Consider the following 20,771-nt stretch of genomic DNA (forward strand, 5'->3'; position numbering starts at 1 on the left):
TTAATTGCCCAGTGACAATGTAGCTGTTAGCATTGCTATAGTGCCCTGCTGCTCTTCCAGTCAGCATGTTGCTATCAAGGCTAGTTTGTTTTATTATGAAAAAGTATTAAAATAAGCTCCACGTGTAATACTCATTTCCGCCACAAGAGGGGGCACAGTGCAAGGGGAAATGCCATGGGGTGAGATTCAAGGTTCAAGGCTTGTATTGTCATTTGAACATAGTTACAGTTTAGATATATCAATGAGAATCTGAGGTCTCAGGGTCCTCCGACAGAGCAACACAATAACACAGATACAATAGTTAGAATAGTGCGAGGAGAGAGGGTCTGCAGAATCAGAACATCCCCAAACCCATTGAATATATTTTATTTGTATTTCTTTAATAAAAAAAACATTAAAAAAGCTATACCTAAGAGGACGACATTATTATGAATAAACAATAAATAAAGTATTTTTTTTATGTGTAAAATTGGCTCCAATATTGACTTTGAAATTTATTATGTATTCTTCACAGTGTGTAACTCGCCAATGATTAGCGAGAATACTGTGATTTTGAGCATTTTGTTGTTGTGAAAAACACCAAGAACCTCAAGTCTCAATCTGGTGGAAAACAGCCAAAAATAGGAGAATTTTCATTCAGACTCGAAGGAGAATAGAGAATATAATTTCAGAGCAGGTTTCACTGGATCCAAAGATCTGTTATATGAATATAGAGAGTCCTCAGCTCGCTCTACGCCAAAACCTGGATGGCATTGTTTTGGGAAAAGTCACTCATCACTCATTGGCTGCCACGGATGCTGTCAGGCCTCCCATTGGACGAGATATCCTATATATTAAGAGCTAGACAGCCTGAGTTTGAGACCCTATGGAGACCCTTTATTGATCATGTGATGGATCTGATGGTCAAGACGATGAATAGGTGCAGTTCCTGAGACGTTGTAACTGTGACTTTTCTTTCTATGCATAATTTTTCCATCTGATTGCCTCGTGTTACACGGATACAGACGGAGCAGAGTAAATCACTTTCCACCACTTCAGAAATCTCCTCTGCAGCCACTTAAATAACAGCTTCATGGCTTCAAAGGAGACATGCGTGATTACCCAAAGCCTCGTGGACTTTCCTTATCTTTCATTACCTCACAATGATGCTAATGGAAACACGTCAGAGCTCAATTCATATTCTTTTATTCAAAATACTTTGGGGACACTTCCTGTGTTTATGTCCATTAAATTGAAAACAGTGAAACACAAACAAAAGTCAGACACACTGAACGTAAAAACCTCTCCTGAGCTAAAGACAACACAAACAGCGTCAAGCATTTATTTAAGAAACAGAGATTATTTCATCTCAACGTTTGGAGAAATCGTGGAAATGAATACTGTTTGTTTTTCTGAATGAACAGGAAACATCGGCAGGGCTGCACTAAACACCGCTGTAGTAATAATGCGTGATAAATACTTAAAGAAAGATTCTTATATATTTATAATCTGGGACTTTTAGAGTTCAAAAGCGACTGTATTTATTGGTTTTAGGGTCAAATGTTCAATTAAACAAATAAAGCAGAATTGCAAAACTGATGGGGGATTATTAATCGCAAGTCTTCTTATTTATAAATGAACGAAGGCACATTCAGCCTCAGTTGAAGGGTACGTCTCATGCAAAGAAGCTTTCCATGCAACCCCTTTTTTTGGTAGATATTGGGAGACACTTGAGTCTCAATCCAACACAGACACGCTCTGATCTGTGACCACTAACTCCTGATGAATCAGAGACTTAAAAAGATGCGTCAGCAACGATCGGGGCTGAACACCTGGCAGAAGTAACGAGGTGGGACTTCTAGGAAATCAGGAAAAGCTTCTTTTGGGATTTTTCAGTCATTCAGAAAAACAGAGCAGAATTTATTCCCATTGAGATAAAAGATAAATCTAGTTTAATCAGAAAAAAACCCACTTTTTATTTCCTCAAGTGTTTGCATTCTCTGGCCCGTACACGCTGCCATCACACAGTGAAACATTAGCTTTGACCTCCAAAAGAAAGCGCTCCCGATCACCGTCAGATTCTCCCTCAACAAAGAGTTTGTTTACATCCTTTGAAGCTACATCACTTCGTCTTTAGACCGCTCCACTTCCTGTCATTTCTCTGGAGACCACGATCCGTGTCCTCCTCTCTCCGGACGTTAGCTCGCGCAGAGCGGCTCTCCTCTCATCGTTTGTCCTGAAAGGCAATACTTAAATCGTCTCTTTATTCTCCACAAAGCGTCGTCTCACTCCGGGATCTCCAGAGGTTTCATGTCGTCGTCTTCCTCGTCGTCCGTGTCGAAGAACTCCTCCTCGAAGAAGGACCCTCCGAAGCCGTACTCCTGCGCGTGCACCGACACCTCGTTGGACACCAGGTGAGGAGAGCCCTCCACGAAGTCTGCAAACCTGAGGAGGGAAACCACATCAGCAACGATACGGCACGATATTATATTACATTCATATACAGTTTGCAGCCCTAGCTAAGGCGAGTCTATTTATAGAGCCTTTCAACACGAGGCAATTCAAAGTGCTTTACAAACATGAAAGATATTAAAGGTCCCGTGTCATGGCCATTTCTACGGATCATAATTCCATAGTTGAGGTCTACTAGAATAGATTCACATTGTTCAATGTTCCAAACTCACATTGGTTTGTCATACAGCATCTCTGTGTATTCACTCTCTGTCCTACACGGCTTGTTGGAGCTCCTGCCCCCCCCCAATCCACGGACTTCCTCTCACACACACACACACACACACACACACACACACTCAATCTTCACTATTCATTTTAACGTAACGGCTCCGCGGACTTAACGTAACGGCCATTTGGGTATGGGCGCGTCACAGAACCCAGGAAGCAAACAATGTAAAAAAGAGAACTGTCCAACGAGGCGTGCTGGGGCAGCACAGACTGGTCTTTTCTGTGTTAGAGTTTTACTCCCTACAGGGTGTACTCTGTAATAAGAAACCACGGTGCTACAAACCACACATATCAATATAATAATAATAATATATTTAATTGTGATAGTGCTTTTCCTGGTGCTCAAAGACGCTTTACATCAGAATCAGAAACAGTACAAAGAAATATAAACACTGATCTCTGAGAGGTGTTATGGACGGATCAATATGAATATACCTCCAATCAAACTGCAGACAGCTTGAAAGCGATAGTTAATAAATTACCTTTAGAAACAAAAACAACCTTTTTATTAATCATGCAAGTCAGATTAATCAATAAAGCATTCGTGATTTAATGATCAAGCAATTTGGAAGTGGATCGTTTTCATTGACATATGAACCCTTTAACCTTAATGATAACAAGAAGAATTACAAATAAATAAAGTCATATTTTCCCAAAACGTAAACTGCGACTACATGAGAACCGTACTCGCTATCAAAACATATCCAATTAGTCTAATAAAGTCCAGTCTCGAGAACCCTTTCAACTTGTAATTTTTGTTCTACGTTAAAATATGTGGAATCTGTATGGGGTCAAAGTGCGGTGTTTTTGAGCTCTGTTCAAATGGATTTCCCGTTCATTCCTATCGGGCAAATGATCGCAGTTTTCTTTGATTTGCGTGAAAACGGCTAGGCGAATCTCTAATAAAAGTCAGAGCAACACGATCCCGGTCACTCCAGACGTTTTGATGTGTTATTTGTGTGTTTCGTGTCAACGCTGCCGGGCGAGTAGCATGACAACATTTGTGGCGGAAGAAGGAGAATAACAGTGAGATAAGTATGTTGAATACTAGACTGTGTGTGGCTCCGCCAGTCACACAGAATAAATCAAAGTATCACATCACCCCAGTAAAACTGGATTCTCCCTTGTGGGTAAATAAAGAATATGGTCTCTCTTGTTTTCTTAATAAATACAAGAGGACCCGGGTTTTAGGCACGACGCTCCGTTGATTTAAGAGGATTAGCCGAGGCGCTTTTAAATAATCTGCACTGAGAAACAGAGGGAGAGGACGGCACCTTTTGGGGGACTGCAGGCGGGCCACGGTCCTCCAGGACCTGAACTCGGGGCTGCTGCAGTTCTTCCTCAGATCCTCCAGAGCTTTACGAGTCTCTTCCTCCGCCTCCCGCTGGAACTCCTCCTCCGTCAGCAGACGGCGAGGCTCCGTCTTCCAGCGAACTGCAGCTCTGAGCCGCCTGCAGGACAGAGAGGACATGTTATTTATATAACCCAGTATCACAAATAACACTTGCTCAGGGGCTTCGCAAAGCAGAACCACTCACCGAAATAACAGAATTAAAAAGGGGAACATGTTCATCATTAATAATAATAATAATAAAACAAGTGAACAAAGTGAACCGTGGATGTCGAGCTCAAACGGCAGAAATAAGCAGACATCATGCACGACTTCAAATAACAAATACATTTGAAATAAAGAAGATCAGAAATAACCAGCAGCCTCTCCACCACGGTAAGGTGCTGATTCTGAAGAACCAGCACCTTACCGTGGTAGAGAGGTTTGTGTGCCCTGATGAACCTGGGGGCTGTGTTGTCTGGAACCTTGTGTTCCTGGTAGGGTCTCCCATGGCAAATTGGTCTCAGGCAAGGGGCCAGACTAAGATTGGTTCACAAGACCTCATGAAAGACGACACACAAAGTGAGGATACCCGGCCCGGAGGAAGCCCGGGGTCCCCTTCTGGAGCCAGGCCCAGAAGGAGGACTCGTCGGCGAGCGTCTGGTGGCCGGGCTTGCCACGGAGCCCGGCCGGGCACAACCCGAAAAGGCAACGAGGGCAACACCTCCGCTTCTCCGTCCCGCGGGCCCACCACCTACGATAAACAGCGATGGGGTCGGGTGCGCTGCCAGAAGGGTGGCAGTGAAGGCAGAGGGTCTCGACGGACCAGACCCGGGCGACAGAAGCTGGCTTTGGGGACGTGGAACGTCACCTCTCTGGGGGGGAAGGAGCCGGAGCTTGTGCGGGAGGTGGAGCGTTACCAGTTGGATCTGGTTGGGCTCACCTCTACGCACAGCGTCGGCTCTGGAACCTTACTTCTGGATAGGGGTTGGACTCTATTCTTCTCCGGAGTTGCTCAAGGTGTGAGGCGCCGGGCGGGTGTGGGGATACTCACAAGTCCCCGGTTGGGTGCTTCGTTGTTGGAGTATTCAACCCTGGAAAGAGTCCTGTATGGGGCTCCTGAAGGGGACTCTTTAATCTTGCTGGGAGACTTCAACGCACATGTGGGCAATGATGGAGACACTTGGAGGGGCGTGATTGGGAGGAACGGCCCCCCTGATCTGAACCGGAGTGGTGGTTTGTTACTGGAGTTCTGTGCTAGTCATGGATTGGCTATAACAAACACCATGTTCGAACATAAGGATGCTCATAAGTGTACGTGGTACCAGAGCACCTTAGGCAGAAGGTCCATGATCGATTTCGTTATCGTATCATCGGACCTGAGGCCGTATGTTTTGGACACTCGGGTAAAGAGAGGGGCAGAGTTGGGTCGAGTGGCGGGGGAAGCCTCTGGACAGACCTTGTAAACTCAAACGTGTAGTTCGGGTGAACAGGGAACGTCTGGAGGAGGCCCAAATTCGGGAGGTTTTCAACTCACACCTCCGGCTGAGCTTTTCGGGCATTCCTGTTGAAGCAGGGGACATTGAAACAGAGTGGGCGGTGTTCAAAGTCTCTATTGCCAAAGCCGCGGCGGGGAGCTGTGGTCTCAAGGTCTTAGGTGCCACAGTGGCAAAGCCCTGGGGGTGGATGAGATCCGCCCAGAAATGCTGAAGGCTCTGGGTGTTGAGGGACTGTCATGGTTGACACGTCTCATCAACGTTGCGTGGAAGTCGGAAACCGTACCGGTTGGTTCGTTTGGGGCTCTCTGCTGGAACTGATACCTCCGCAACCCGACCACGGATAAGCGGGAGAAGATGGATGGATGGAAATAAAACAATCCTCCGTATAATTGGATAAATGACAAACCAACTTACAGCGAGAAGATATTTGAGTTAATAAGTGGAAGAAATGGATGATTTATGACGGAGGAAAAGTGATTTTTATACTTGAATTAATATGTAAAATACTACTTGATGAATTTGCAAACTCAATAAATATTAGACCGTTTTATTTTTAATACATTTTGCTCTGGGTAATAAAAACACATCACACAGCCTGAGGACCACCATTGAAGCTCTTTCAGATTGAAATGCGCCTCCCCCCCCCCCCCCCCTTGCTCAAAAGACTAAACTACTGTGAGGAAATGGTTAATCTATTTGGAGAATTGTAAGCTGTGCTCTGCTCTGTTTGTGGATGAGCTTTTATTGTATTTTTGTTGAATTTGTTCATTTGCAAATGTAATTATATTCTTGGTCTGTACTTTGAAATGATTTCTAATAACTGCACACTTTTTATTTGATAGCATTATTTTGTAATCTGCCATATATCTAATGTTGGGGAATGTTCAGTTGTTTTTGTGTAATGTGATAAATTAAAAAAAATCTATACATACAAAGTTCCCCCCCTCACCTGCAGGCTGTCACAGAGAGTCTGAGCGGGTGCTCCAGGTGTTTGGAGATCAGCGCGGCCACGATGAGGGCGAAGGCCACCTGCTGGATCTGGATCCCCAGGTAGACCAGCAGCAGGCCGAACAGCTGCAGCGTCCACGACAGGATGTTCATGCTCTTCTCGTCCACCAGGGGGCCGTACCGGTAACACACGGCGAAGGTGATGAAGCCCACCACCGTCACGTAGCCTGAGGAAACACGGGAACATATATAGTTACTTATAGGGTTTGATTATGCTTTTTAATAACATCTTTAGGGCACACATGATCAGAAGTTTTTAAGTGTGAAGGACCTGTAGTAATAGAGTGGTGCAGTGACAAGCCCGAAAACCAGGAGCATTTCTCCACTTCCTGTTCCCTCGTCTCAGAGCCAATGGGATCTCTCCATGGGATTTTGGAAAATATCTGAAATAAGGTCTGTGGTTGAGACACATTGAAGAGACGGATAACGGTTTGTTCTACGACATTAAATCATCAGCAGTGACCCCACTGGTGATTTCTGAAGAGTGGACGTGTCTGAAAAACGATGGTTGTTACCAAGTGGCTGAATAGGACTACAGAAGTCGTGGAGGCCGTTGTACGTCATTACGCCGAACACGTAAACACTCCTAAGTTAGTTTCTGTTCTGCTTGAAAGCAAGTCCCTGCCTCCTGCAGACTGTTCAAACAAACGCTTCAACTCGTTCCATCTAGAATCTGTGTGTTTGAATATGGATCTGAAGTTGGCGTGACGTTGAAGTCGTACTGCTGGACTCGGCTGTTGTTCCTTTATAGCATAACGTTAGCATTTTGCTTCTGGCGATCAGATATATGATTTGAAATTTATGAAAGTAGGGTAGACATGTGGAGATTATCCGGCTGAACAAAACGTGCATTCATCAAACAGGTTTGTTTTCCACAGAATTTATTTTGAGCTATTTTCCAAAATCATATGGAGAAATCCTTTTGCTTTTTTGTCGAGGGAACCAGCGGCAAAACACGTCATCCTCTCTATAAACTGACCACTAAATAACGTGGGATAATCTGGGACTATGAGTGATTGAGGCATATTCAAATAATCCTTTACTGCCATCTAGTGTCTGATAAAATAACATGTGTTGCAGCAGCATAAACAAAACAAGGCATTGCCCATAATAACCAATTGAAAGACTAGAAATAAACAATTCTAAAATATAAACATCTCAGAATAGAAATAGAAATAAACCAGCACTAGAGTTAAAAGGAAAATGTACAGATGAGCGGGAAGATACAAAGAAATCAATAAAATGTCTCACAAAGGGCCAATTTTCTCTGAACTCAATATAAGCAGGATATTATTAAGTGTGCAAGGAATGGAATATTCAATCAAATGTAAATATGAAATGTACGGTGTGAATGTTATAAGTCAAGTTAACCCAGAAGAAGCTATGGCGAGGTGAGTTCTCTTCCAACATGGTGTTAGTAGTGAATACATGATGCCTGTAAACATTGTGTTATCAAGTTCTTCAACCAATATGAATAAGATATTGTTTTTGGTGAACATGAAGTCACTAAATAGTTGTGATGAGTCCCTGTATCTGCAGCCATTTGAGAAGAGATGAGTTTCTAGATAACTGGATCCATTCCCCAGCTGTGATAACTCTGCCCTTTATTTACCAAATCCAATCTGTAAATGAATACGCTCTGATGAAGGCTGCGTGCCAACACACCTGAGCGTTGTGATGTCTTGCGATGTGAGGCAAATAAACAAAAGAGTTTTATAATCTATCAAATGTTGGTGTTGTGAAGGCTCTTCTTCACCTAACGCCAAGTTCCAGTGTTCCCGCAGAATGGTCTGGAGGTTCCTTCCCACCAGCTGGATGGCGTACAGAGAAAACGACCAGCCGCCGACAATCAGGACATAAAACGGGCTTTTCTGCAGAGAAGAGACGAAGGAAGGTGTGAGGCCATCAGAGGAGTACAAATACTTCCTTTCTGTACTTAAGTACATGTTTCTGGCATCAGTACTTTTACACTACTTAGTTTTCTGACCACTTTTTACTTTGACTTCTTACATTTACAGGCATTTTGCATCTCTCTCAATAGAAAACGATCTTTCTGAGAGTCTGTTGGCTCGGACATAACCTCTTACTTTTCATAAGAGGTGTAAAACCTGAGAGCATTTTAAATCTCATGAAGGAAATGCTTGTAGATTCTGTAGTTGTATTTGTGTTGTTGATTTAATGTGTGAACGAGGCTATACAGAGAAGCTGTTGTTATCAGGCTGTAGTTTGTTCTAAACTGTTGGAGTGGTGAGCAGGCCTTTTGTTTCTGGAGGTCTGGGGAGTCAGGCGGTCCGTGAGTGTTTGTGTCTTTATGTCTTTATTAGGATCCCGATTAGCACTAGCATGAGCATTGGCTATTCTTTCTGGGGTCCTCACACACTCAAAACATACATAAACATACAGACAAAAAAATTAAAACAAAACAAAACGGCTCATAATTGCATGCAATACAATGCTGTATGAAGTGAAAACTAAAATGGTCATCCAATTATCGCCATCCTTAGGCCAAACAAAAGTAAATACAAATACGTGTACATCATAATATATGCATACATAGCCACAGTTCAAATGTACTTTATAATACTTAAATATTTTTTTAGCAACCTTTTGAAAAGTACTTGAGAATGTTCCTGAATGATGTGAACCGGTAAAGAGTTCCAGCTGATCACGCCTCTGTACTGTTTTCTGTCCCTGATTTAGATTTGGGTTAATCAAACCTTCCTTCTATTGTATGTCGTGTTTGATAGTTATGTTATGCATATTGCGCTATAAACCTTTGTGATAATATATCTGGTGAGTCAGTCACTGTAACATTTCTGACAAAATGTAATAAAATATAAGTTAACCTCTGTCTGACAGTTAACCATTTCAGTGTCTCCAGCATTTCAGTGGCTCTGGTTCTGTAGGAGCACTGCAGTGCACATCGTGCTGCCTTATTTTGTGTTACTTGTAGTTTGTTTAAATCTTTTTCAACAGCACTAGACCATATAACCAAACAATAATCAAGCTGCGACAGAACCAAAGCATCCAAAACTTGTCTACTGACATCCATAGGCAAATATTTTACAATAATTTTTACAAGTGACACACCCCTTCCCATTTTACATACAACATTATCTATTTGTTTAGACCAAGATCATTTATGATCCAGGGTTATACCTAGCAATTTTGTCTCCTTGACCTGTTCAATTTCAATATGGTTTAAATGTAGTTGCAATTTTGGTTCACCTTTTAACTGATGATGTGATCCTATTAATAACGATTTTGTTTTTCCCGCATTAAGTACCAACTTATTATTTATGACCCACTCTGATATCAGTAGTAGATCTTTATTCATAACGGCCCGTCTACACTACAGGCATCAAAAAATCTTGGAGGTGGGCGTGTCTGAAAGCTTGGCGATTTTTTGCGAGCAACGCGACCAACAACCAATCACATGAATCTCCCGCCCCCGACATACAAAGCAATAGCAATGTTAAAACGGAGTAAACTGGATATAAACTCTCCAAACAGGGAAAAACCTATCAGTTTCACCCACTGTCTCTGCCACCTCCCTCCATGCCTGGTTCCTCCGGTTTGTATCCCGGTAAATAGTTCTGGTCGTAAAGAACCGGGTGATTTGCTACCAGTAATATCTCGTTTGAAATATGAGGAAATGAACTGCGGTCTGGCTCTCCCAGCTTGCACGCGGTTTGATTGGCTGCGCTTGCACTGGCGGGATTTGCATAAACGGGATTTGATTGGCTGATGCCAAGCATCGAGCCTCAAAAACATTGTTCAACTTTTGATGCCGATAGATGCTCGTGATGCTTGCAAAGCCATGCCATGCTCCCCACAATAGAGTTCCGCGAAGATTAAAAATCTTCTACGTCACCCATTCAAGTGAATGGGCGAAGCGTTGAAAGCATTTTTCGATGCCTGTAGTGTAGACGGGCCGTAACATTTGTCAACTCTCTTGTAGTTGATGCTGCATAATATATTATTGAGTCATCTGCATACATTACAATTTTAGCGTTTTCTAACACTAATGGTAGGTCATTTGTAAAAATAGAAAATAAAAGTGGTCCCAAACAACTACCCTGAGGTACTCCACAAGTGACTGTTTTCATCTTTGAGAGACTTCCATTAAAAAAAAAAACAGTTTGACTTCGATTTGTCAGGTAACTTTCTAACCACCTCAGCGTTTCAAAATTAAAACCATATTGTTCCAGCTTGTGTAACAACAAAGAATGGTCAATGACATCAAAAGCAGAACTAAAATTAAGTAGTACTGCACCCACTAACTTCCCATTATCTAGTTCGCCCTTCCAGTCATCTGTCATTTGTTTTAAAGTGGTGCATGTGGAATGGCCAGGTCTGTAAGCATGTTGATACACAGTATTAAGTTTGTTACCTTCAAAGTATTTTTGTATTTGATTGAAAATTATTCTCTCCATTATCTTTGCTAACGCTGGTAATTAACTTATTGGACGGCTATTTGTACCAGAAAATGGTCCAGCTGGATTGTTTGCAAGTGGAATAATTTTAGCTATTTTCCATGCCTGTGGGCAAATACATTTATCAATACTCAAATTTATAATATGGCAGATAGGCTCTGCAACAAAATTAGCAACATATCTAAGAAATGTACCAACTAAATGATCCACTCCTGGTGGTTTACCATTACATTTACCTAGTAGACATTCAACATAATGAATAATAAAAGTGTTGTTTATTGGTTAAGTGTCCTTGGTATGAAAAGTCCTTCCCCATGACTGACCTCACCTTCTCCCTAAAGGAGATGCCAGCCACCCTCTGGAGGAAAACCCAATATCTGTTTTACATGGCAGTAAAATCAGTCCTTACCTTGGGCAGAAAGCGAGCCAGAATGAAGAAGACGATGATGAGAGAGGCGATCATGCCGGTGCTCATACCAGCAGAGTAGAAGAACACTTGACTCCTTTATTGAGAGGAGAAAGACGAGAGATTCAATATTTGATTATCCTTTTTAATTTAAATGCATCTTAGTATGCGTTCACACCAGCCTTGTATAGTTCGGTTGAATCGAACCCTGGTGCGTTTAGCATCTTGGTGCAGTTCGTTTGGGTCGGTGTGAACGCAGTCCGAGACTTCCGAAGTGAACTAAACAACCGGACTCTGGTCCGCTAAAATAGGTGGTCTCGGAGCCCTTGCTTGCGAACTCTGGAGCGGTTCATTGCTGGTGTGAACGCAGTCTGCACCAAAACATAGGAAGCGTAGCATTTACGTGTCACAAGAACGCGGATGTCTTCAAAAATCTTTAGCGAAAGAGTCTTTGAAGACATCCGCGGTTGTTTAATTAAAGAGTGAAGCAGAATGAAGTGTTGAACAGTGTCGTGTAAATTCTCCGTAAACTAAACATAAAAGTAAGAACAGCTGTCGTCGGTGAAACGCCCTCCTTACTGCAGAACGTCTCATTATATGCGTTATAATTTTTTTTAACGGACGTTGTCTGATTATATAATCATATGCGCGGGCTGCTAGCATCTGTTGATCTCCAGATTAACAGCAGCATGAGAATAACCTGCCGAAAGTGCCGATGCTCCATGGCGGAGGCTCCGGTAGAAATTGCGTTTTTACCCCCGTAATGTCTGACCAATGGTTGAACAGCATTTCCGAGCACATGACTTGTGTTTATAGTCCGTTTGAGTTCTGCCCGTGTGAACGCAAACCGAACCTTCTGAAAAATGAAACAAACTGTGGTCTGGTGAGAAGCGAACTATTAGGTGTGAATGCATCTTAGTGTTGTTAAAGTTACCTGCTGAGTGAGTCTGCAAAGAGGAACAACAACGCTCCGGCGAGGAAAACCAAAAACAGATAGATATCAAACTCTGCAACGAAAAGAAAGCATTCAATCAATCAAAGCGTATTAACCCCTTCCTGTCGCGGAGATGTGAAAAAGGATCACTGTAATGCGTCTTTAACGAGCAGATCCTTAACGAGTGTCTATGTGTGTTTCCCACTCACTCCTGATAGCCTTGACGGTGAAGCGGGTCTCGCCGGCCGGGTCGATCTTGAAGCAGGTCTTATTGCTGAACAGACCGATGTTGATGGTGGTCTCGTTTTGCCGCTCTCGTAACAGACTCTGCATCCAGGACCAGACGCTGAAGCGCTCGAGCTCCTGCAGCTCCTCCTCGCCCTCCGCCATCTGCACCTTGAACACGTTGGAGCTCCACACCTTCACCTGGAGGACACATGCAGTTGATTGATTTCAGCAGTTGATACTTTTCAAGAATTTGGTGCTCAAAATTATAGACATGAATACAAGATGTGAAGATTAAACAGTCATTGTATTGTAATTTGCTTGCAGAAATAACTGAATAACTTATACATTAGCTTCTCAGACGCAAATAAATAAAATAACTTAAAGGGGCCTGCCTCGCCCTGTCATGCTTTTTGGGGTTTTCCCTCAGATAGAGGATGAAAAGAGGCATTTTTTTAAACATTTTTTAACATTTGTAAATCAGTTACATCTTCATCCAGACATTTCAAACTGACAGCCAGCTCGACAAGAGATCCTTAAAACATTGTCCTACAGTGACATCATGCAAAACTGTGATATGAAGAAATTGGTCAAAAAGCTAAGATGGCAAAAAGATAAAGGCGAGTTCGTATATTATTCTGGATTGTACTTTTAAATCATCACAAAATAAATGATGTGCTGAACTGAAACACGTCAACATGTGTCTGAAGGTTTAAACATTGAACAAAGTATTTGAGCTTAAAATATGTCAATTCCTAGTAAACGACCAACAATTGCTGAACCATACATTGAAAGGTTGACCTTTAACAACATTTAAATGCAGTTTTCCAATTCACAATGACATCTGTAAGATTAACTGGTTTATAAAGCATTCAATGAAAGGCCAAATTGTTACAGGTGTAGGAGCTCACATTAATACACTGTCAGTGTTAATAAACTAAAAAAAGACAAGGCGATGTGCCTGCAAGACTGCACTCAGGTAAACAAAACATATTACCCGTGCGCAGCAGCTAACCTGCCTGCGAGCATTCGCTCAGGTCACATTTACACACGGCGCGGCTGAAGCCCGCTAGCTCTATTAGCGCTAGCAGTATCGCTAGCACCGTTTTAGATTCATTGAGTGTCTCGTTTGCAAATGCTTCATTAAGTTGCTTGTGTTACCCCCTTTACAAGCAACTCATTGAGTACATAGATTGCACCTTGCACTATCGCCAATACATTTTTTAAAAGTGCACCCAGATCTTGGATCGCTTCGCTCTGTCCGCCATGCCTGCGGGAGTCTCACAACAATAATAAGAGCGCTGTTGAGAGAGATGAGGAGTGGCATTTACAGTGGCCAATCAGAGGGGTCTCAAACCGGATACATCACACGGGATGAGGGTTACCAACCAACCAGAATGGTTTAAAGTTAAACTAAGGAAGTAGACGTAACAGATATACCGATAGCAGCACCGTTTGTCCAGCGGCTTAACGGTATACCGATACCGTCCAATCAGGTACCGGAATTGACTTAGTACTGGTTCTCGGTACCCATCCCTACTCAGAGCTAACCTGTACTGGAGAGCATGTTTGTGAAGAAGCAGGAAGTAAAAAGGAACTCACCTTGTGGTATAACCGGCAAGAGAGAAAGCCTTTGAGCTCCATACTGTTTCAGAGAGAATCCTTGATAATCCATGATATGGAGTTTCATCACGGCAGCATTTAGTTTAGACAGTAGCTGCCGGGTCCCGCATGAGCTCAGACCCCTCTTTCTGGATTTTTTTAAAGCTTTATACCCAAATCAGCAGTTTTGAAACAGGAAGTGAAATAGAGGGATATGAGGCATGGCTAGAATGGGTGATCTGTTTGGTATTTTGAGCAAAACACTTCATAGACATGTTTTTTATATATTTTTATATATCTGAGACCTATGCTATTGCCTACAAATAGCAGATAGGTGACCTTTAAAATATTTGTTGTTTGTCTATTTGTAAGGCATTATTTTTGGCAGGGGTGTGATTTTTTTTAGGAGGTGTAACATCAGCTTGGCATTAAGTACAAATAAATAAATAAATACAATATTTGCATTTGTTTCACATGAACACCACGTCGTATTTCAAGGGTTACAAATTATGAAAATAAATACATATTGGTTCATTTTGATCCAGAGGGACTCTGGTTGATAGAAATAAGTCTGAAATTGGGAAAATATTATAAATATATAATAGTCTGTCTTAGCAAAAAAAACATTTCTCAAAAAAAATGTTTTGTTTGTCAATTAATGAGTTAGTGAATAATATGAATATATAATATTCTGTCTTTGTAAAATAATCTCTCTTTTCTTAAATATATATATATGTTGTGAATAATATGAATATATCCTTTATGGTAGTTTTTCAAAGCCGACACATCTGTCCTCTATCAGGGCGACTTCTTTCTACATGAGGGTTACATTTAAGAATAGAATGTATCTTTATTGTCATCATACAAAGTAGGGCTGCTCAATTAATCGTATTTCAATCGCAATTACGATTATGGCTTGCAACGATTACGAAAACAACGTAATCTAAATAAAACGATGTTTTTTTTAATTTGTCTAAAAAAAAAATTTCAGAGACATTTTTTTTGTTTTTTGTTTTTTCAGTTCAATTATACTTAAAGTTCAGAGTAATCAACTGTTAAAAACATAGTTCAAATGTTCTTTCTCCAATAAATTGATGTTTTCAAAGTAAATGGATAATCGTTTTTAATAATCGTGATATCAATTATTGACCCAAATAATCGAGATTATGATTTTTGCCATAATCGAGCAGCCCTAATACAAAGTACAACGAAATGTAATTTGGCAATTCTCACTGCAGCAAAAAATAGAAATAAATAAATAAGAGTTAAAATAGTTCTGGATTTGACGGAGCAGCGTTTATGAACCCTACCTGGATCCTGGTCCATGTTTGCCTCCAGCTCGGCACCACAGAGTTCTTGTAACAGAACCGATTGGACCCGGACACGACGGACTCCTCTCCGTCCTGGAGGTCCGTGACGGGAAGCCTGCTGTTCCCTGAGACTGACAAACACAGACATGCAGGGTAAACAAAAACTGCATCACCCACTGCCCGTGTTTCAACATGCTCTTTTTTATTTGATGGTTCTGTTTTTTTATTTTATTAAGATTTCCAGTAATGTGTGTTGCATGTTTTTATTTACTTGTTTAAAATGAAATGTGTCTTTAGGTTGACTTAGAAAATCTGTGCAGGGACTACAGATGAGAAATAGCCTCTTGGTTAACACATTCACAGAGATGTTGATTAATGTGAACCGTCCCCGTTAAATAAATGAGTAAGTAAATAAATATAATCACACTGACTTTAAAACGCATTGATGTCTCTGTTGTCATTGGGACAACAACAGTGCTGCTTTGGGGAAGCACTTTCATGTTTTCAAAGATGTTTGCATTATCATCAGTGTTTCCACCAGACCAGGGCTGAGAATTGAGCCGTCCCTAAAGGCCCTGACACACCTACCCTACTCAGGTTGGTGTGTCCCGCACCGTCGTTGCTTTACGGCACATTTTCTAACCTCCCGCGGCCGATTCAACATGAAATCGAATGATCGAGTTGAATCGGCCAAAGAAATCAATCTGATTGGCTGTTGCCTCTTTTGAATGACGAATACACACTATCGCTGCCTGCTGGTAAGAACAGTTATTGCCACACGTCGACTGAAGTCTTTGCGGTGTGTTCGTAGGCGGGCGGCGTAGCGGACGTAAAAGTCGGGATGCCTTCGGTACGCGTTCTTTGGTCTCAGGTTGGCGTGTAGCGGCCTTTATAGATACTGTCTTTTTACGTTAGTGAGCCGGATCATTTGGCTTGGCTCTCTTAAAGCGCCGGCTCCCAAGCGGCTCTTCATGTTACCAGTTTACTACGGAGCCTCAGTTTCGTCGCTGCGAGGCTCTGGTGCTCGCAGCTCACGCGCGTGCTCCACTATCACCGCTCATCGCGTCCAAATCGCGCACGTTCCGTGTTGTCCTGTAGCAGGCACCGCCGATGTCGGGGAAACGATCTTCAATACTCCGAAAAGAATCCCACCAGACTCCTTTGCCCCTCCAACAGAGGGATGTCCTTTTTGCTTTTCGATAAAAACTCTCGATCTTCTCTCGAATTATTAATATTTTTGGACGCCCTTGGCTCGAGTTCAGGGCGTCCCGTCAAATGACGGCAAGACGCCCCCCTGGCAGAAACGCTGATTATCATCACTAAAACTCTGCACAAATGTAAATGTAAGCTATAACGTTTAACCGTTAGCTTGTTCCCCCGTCTTAGGGTCGCTGGGTGAAGGAGGTTTAATCAAATGTAAAGCAAAAGAGATTGATAAGTAACTTTATCGACTGTGCTTTTATTTATTTTTAAATCATATTTATTTAGATATAATGCCAAACAACTCTGATGTGTTTGTCTTTTTATATATTATTTTAGAAAAAACACTATTATAAATATATTTACATGAAATATAGATAAACTAAAAATAATTATAAAAAGGCAAAAGTAATTCTGTATTTGACAAATATTTTATCTGAAATGTTTTTTTAAATCAACACCGCTTTAAATCAAACTAACATGAATTATCCTAACTGTTACCCTGTAAACAACTTTATAACTTCGGTTTAAACTTCATTAAAAAGTGGTTAAAAGCAGTTATCAGAGGCACATCCGGGATGGAAAGGTGTTTATTTAACACTCACTTAGTTATCAGACTGTAATATATTAAATAAGTGGAGTTGGCTGTGGTTAATGGAGTGATTAGGCCGGGACAAAGCCGTTATTGTGGGGAACTTCTCGGTGATTAACGGTCCGAGAACAGTCCTCTCAACGGAGGGGAAGTGTTGTGGGGGGAACCGCGGTTACACCTGTCGGCCACCGTACTTATCAGAAACTCATTTACCATGATCAGAGGGGGAGCAGTACTCTGACCTGGTACTACAGTAGAATTAGAAGTACTCAGATCTTGTACTTGAGTAAAAGTAGAAGTACTCAGATGTTGTCACTTGAGTAAAAGTATAAAAGTAATTATGTATTTGACGAATATTGAATCTGAAATATGATTTTTTTTAAATCAATTTATTAACTTTATTTTAAATTTTGTATTACTTTATATGTCTACCCATGATGTGAGCTTTTATTAATACAAAATATATAATGTTCATATATGTTCTTGAATAAATAAAAGCCAAAAGGAAACCAAAAAATAAACAATAAATCATGTTAAAATGAAGAACGTTCCACAGCAGTGTAATTAGCATTAGCTCAGAGGGCGGGGCGCCGGCTGTTGGCAAAGTTTACAGATTCCCTCTGAGCAAATTTACAACAGCTTAATCAATAAAGATTATAAACTAACTGAAATACCTCCCTTACATGGAGAAATACCCAGAAACCAGTCAGCAGTGAATTCCGCTTCAAGAGAAACTTCTGTAACTTTTATGTAACGGTTATTTAGTAGCTAACATGAGTTAGCATCACATCAGCACATCTACTGGATTCTTTAAAACACGTTTTTATCAGTATAATACCACAGTAAAACCTCTGTCAATAATGCCGAACACTGCTTCTCACCTGCCCCCCGTTGTCCTGAGGTTTTGGGTGAAGAGATAAGCAGCAAACACATAGAAATCATGAATAAAGACGTGAAACCGTTTTTCATTTTCATGCATCCCGCCATGATGGAAGAACCATATCCTCCTCTCACGTTTGGTCCCGCCTCTTCCGGCTCCGGTAGCTTTTTTGAGTTACAGGCCGTTCAGCCAATCACAAGCGATGTTGCTTACTGCGCCGAGGCTTGAGGTGCGAGTAATACAAAAATAAATGTATGAATACAAATATGAATACATAAATACGGCAATAAATAACTACATGAATAAATACATTAATACATTTATATTTATGTTGTCATACCTCCATACCTGTGTGATGTGTGCATAAAGGTACAAATTCAATCCAAATCGCAACAAGATATTTACTTGGGTGATCATTATTTTTGATAAAAACACTGGTGGTCCAGAGGTTTACTCATTTGTTCTTCATGCAGGTGCTCGAGATGCAGGCGCTTTAAGTTCAACACCCAGTGACATCTTTTGCCTTCTGCTGGTGTCAATAAATATGGAGAAATTGTCCCCACCACTGAATCTAACAAAGTGATGCCCATGCTAATGAAAATTAAAACCTTCACAGATCAGTAGAAAGCATCGATTGATTAATAATGAGGATTTAATGCGTTGCTCAGAGGTTACAGTTACATGCAAAAACCCATCACAACAGTGCTGCGGTCATTTCATACTTCAAGTGCTTTTGAGTATCTTTAGATTACTAATTTGAATACTGTAGATACTAATTGGTTGTAAGAGTAAATTCTTTAAAGTGTGGTCTTCCAGTTCCACCCTGTCTCCCTCTGCTTTACGGTAAGGACAAGGAAGAGCGAGAACACCTAACAGTTTCATAAGTACAACATAAATAAATACAGAAAAAAAAACAGGAATAAATACAGGAATACAAGAATCAATAAATGTGAAAAAAAAACGGAATAATTAAATGTATAAATAAATACAGGAATAAATAAACACTTGGAAAAAGAGATAACTGGTTATGTGTAGCCTCAGTCTGAAGCAGGGTTGTGGTCCTTTCTGACAGATGGAGGTCTAATACCTGGCTACTGATTCCAATGAAGGAGCATTCCTGTTAGTCCAAGCAGCAAATTGACAACTCATTTGTTTAAGTTATTAATCCTTGAAGTTATGCATACACGGCGTTGTCCCCTTGAGTTACAGATCAGTGGAGCTACTCTTAGCTTTCTGTCTCTCTGCTAGCTGATAAGCAGTACTATTATCTTTTTTATTTTTTATTGTATTAATATATTCTTTTTTATTTAATTGTATTATTCTTTTGTATTTAATTGTACTATTCTTTTTAATTTAATTTTTATTATTATTTTTGTATTCTTTCATTTGTATTTTATTATTATTTTTAATTTATTATTATATTTATTTTTGTATTCTTTTTTATTTTATTATTATTTTTGTATTGTAATAATCTAATTTTAAAAGATTTGAGTAGTTCTCCTTTTCCAGATCTGAGTACTTCTACTTTTACTCAAGTACAAGATCTGAGTACTTCTCCTTTTACTGAATTACATGATCTGAGTACTTCTACTTTTACTCAAGTAAATGATCTGAGTACTTCTACTTTTACTGAAGTACAAGATCTGAGTACTTCTACTTTTACTCAAGAACAAGATCTGAGTACTTCTACTTTTACTCAAGTACAAGATCTGAATACTTCTACTTTTATTGAAGTACATGATCTGAGTACTTCTACTTTTACTCAAGTAAATCATCTGAGTACTTCTACTTTTACTGAAGTACTGGATCTGAGTACTTCTACTTTTACTCAAGTACATGATCTGAGTACTTCAACTTTTACTGAAGTACTAGATCTGAGTACTTCTCCCCTCTGTGTTACCATCAGCTGCTGTAACACCAGCTGATGGTAACCCGAGCAGCTGTAGTGTGTTTTTGGTGGAGTAAGTAAATAGGACAGAGATATGCAGGCGGCTCCAGGATAAGCTTCACTTATAAATAAAGTTTACTTTTGGATCAGTCCTATAACAACTCAGCTGGGCGTAGAGACAGCAATTAATCATTAGGTTCCTGAAACCTAAATGACAACTCTTTGATATGTGGCTGTGAAAAACATCTCTTAGTTTCCCAGCGCTGTTTGTTTTGTGTTCAATAAAAACAGATATCAAACTAAGTAGTATTGTTTTTTCTGAAACATACAGTTGGAAGACACATTTTTTTGGGAAAATGTGCAGACATATTGACAGATAAAATAAATAAAACAGATTAAGGTTTACACGTAAGGCACGTTTTTATTCATATAGCACATTTCAACACAAGTAAAGGGCTTTACAACAAATGAACAACATAATCACATTATAGGTGAAATACTGTAAGAGGACAAAGTGCATTTAATCCAGGATTGTCAGTGATATAAAGTAATGCTCTGTTGATTTAAAGTCAATAAAGGTTTGTTGGATCCTGGAGAGTTTGCAGACTGCTGTGTGAGAACATCGTGACGCTTTTATTGCACATTCAAGGTGGTTAGAGCTTAGCAGGAAGTCATCTGGTCATAAGTACGTGACAAATAAACACCACACAACAGATGTTCATTAACCATTCAGGGGGACG

General features: G+C 40.7%; 1 protein-coding gene across 2 annotated transcripts; it reads right to left on the reverse strand.

Annotated features, from left to right (window-relative positions):
* Positions 1 to 1,169: 1,169 nt before the first annotated feature.
* nemp1 (nuclear envelope integral membrane protein 1) lies at positions 1,170 to 18,303 on the reverse strand. 2 transcript variants are annotated; one of them, XM_079675254.1, is made up of 9 exons: positions 18,145 to 18,303; positions 15,472 to 15,602; positions 12,544 to 12,760; positions 12,335 to 12,407; positions 11,404 to 11,497; positions 8,315 to 8,429; positions 6,500 to 6,725; positions 3,996 to 4,172; positions 1,170 to 2,424 (listed from the first exon to the last, which is right to left on the reverse strand). In XM_079675254.1, the coding sequence occupies exons 1-9, from the start codon at positions 18,248 to 18,250 to the stop codon at positions 2,265 to 2,267; spliced, it is 1,299 nt and encodes a 432-aa protein (XP_079531380.1). In that variant the 5' UTR covers positions 18,251 to 18,303; the 3' UTR covers positions 1,170 to 2,264. The 2 variants fall into 2 exon arrangements, with proteins under 2 accessions (XP_079531380.1, XP_079531381.1); XM_079675255.1 differs by lacking the exon at positions 1,170 to 2,424 and adding an exon at positions 2,806 to 3,203.
* Between the last annotated feature and the right edge of the window lie 2,468 nt (positions 18,304 to 20,771).

This window comes from Notothenia rossii, assembly GCF_949606895.1.
Source record: "Notothenia rossii genome assembly, chromosome: 4".
In the NCBI taxonomy this organism is placed as follows: Eukaryota; Metazoa; Chordata; class Actinopteri; order Perciformes; family Nototheniidae; genus Notothenia; species Notothenia rossii.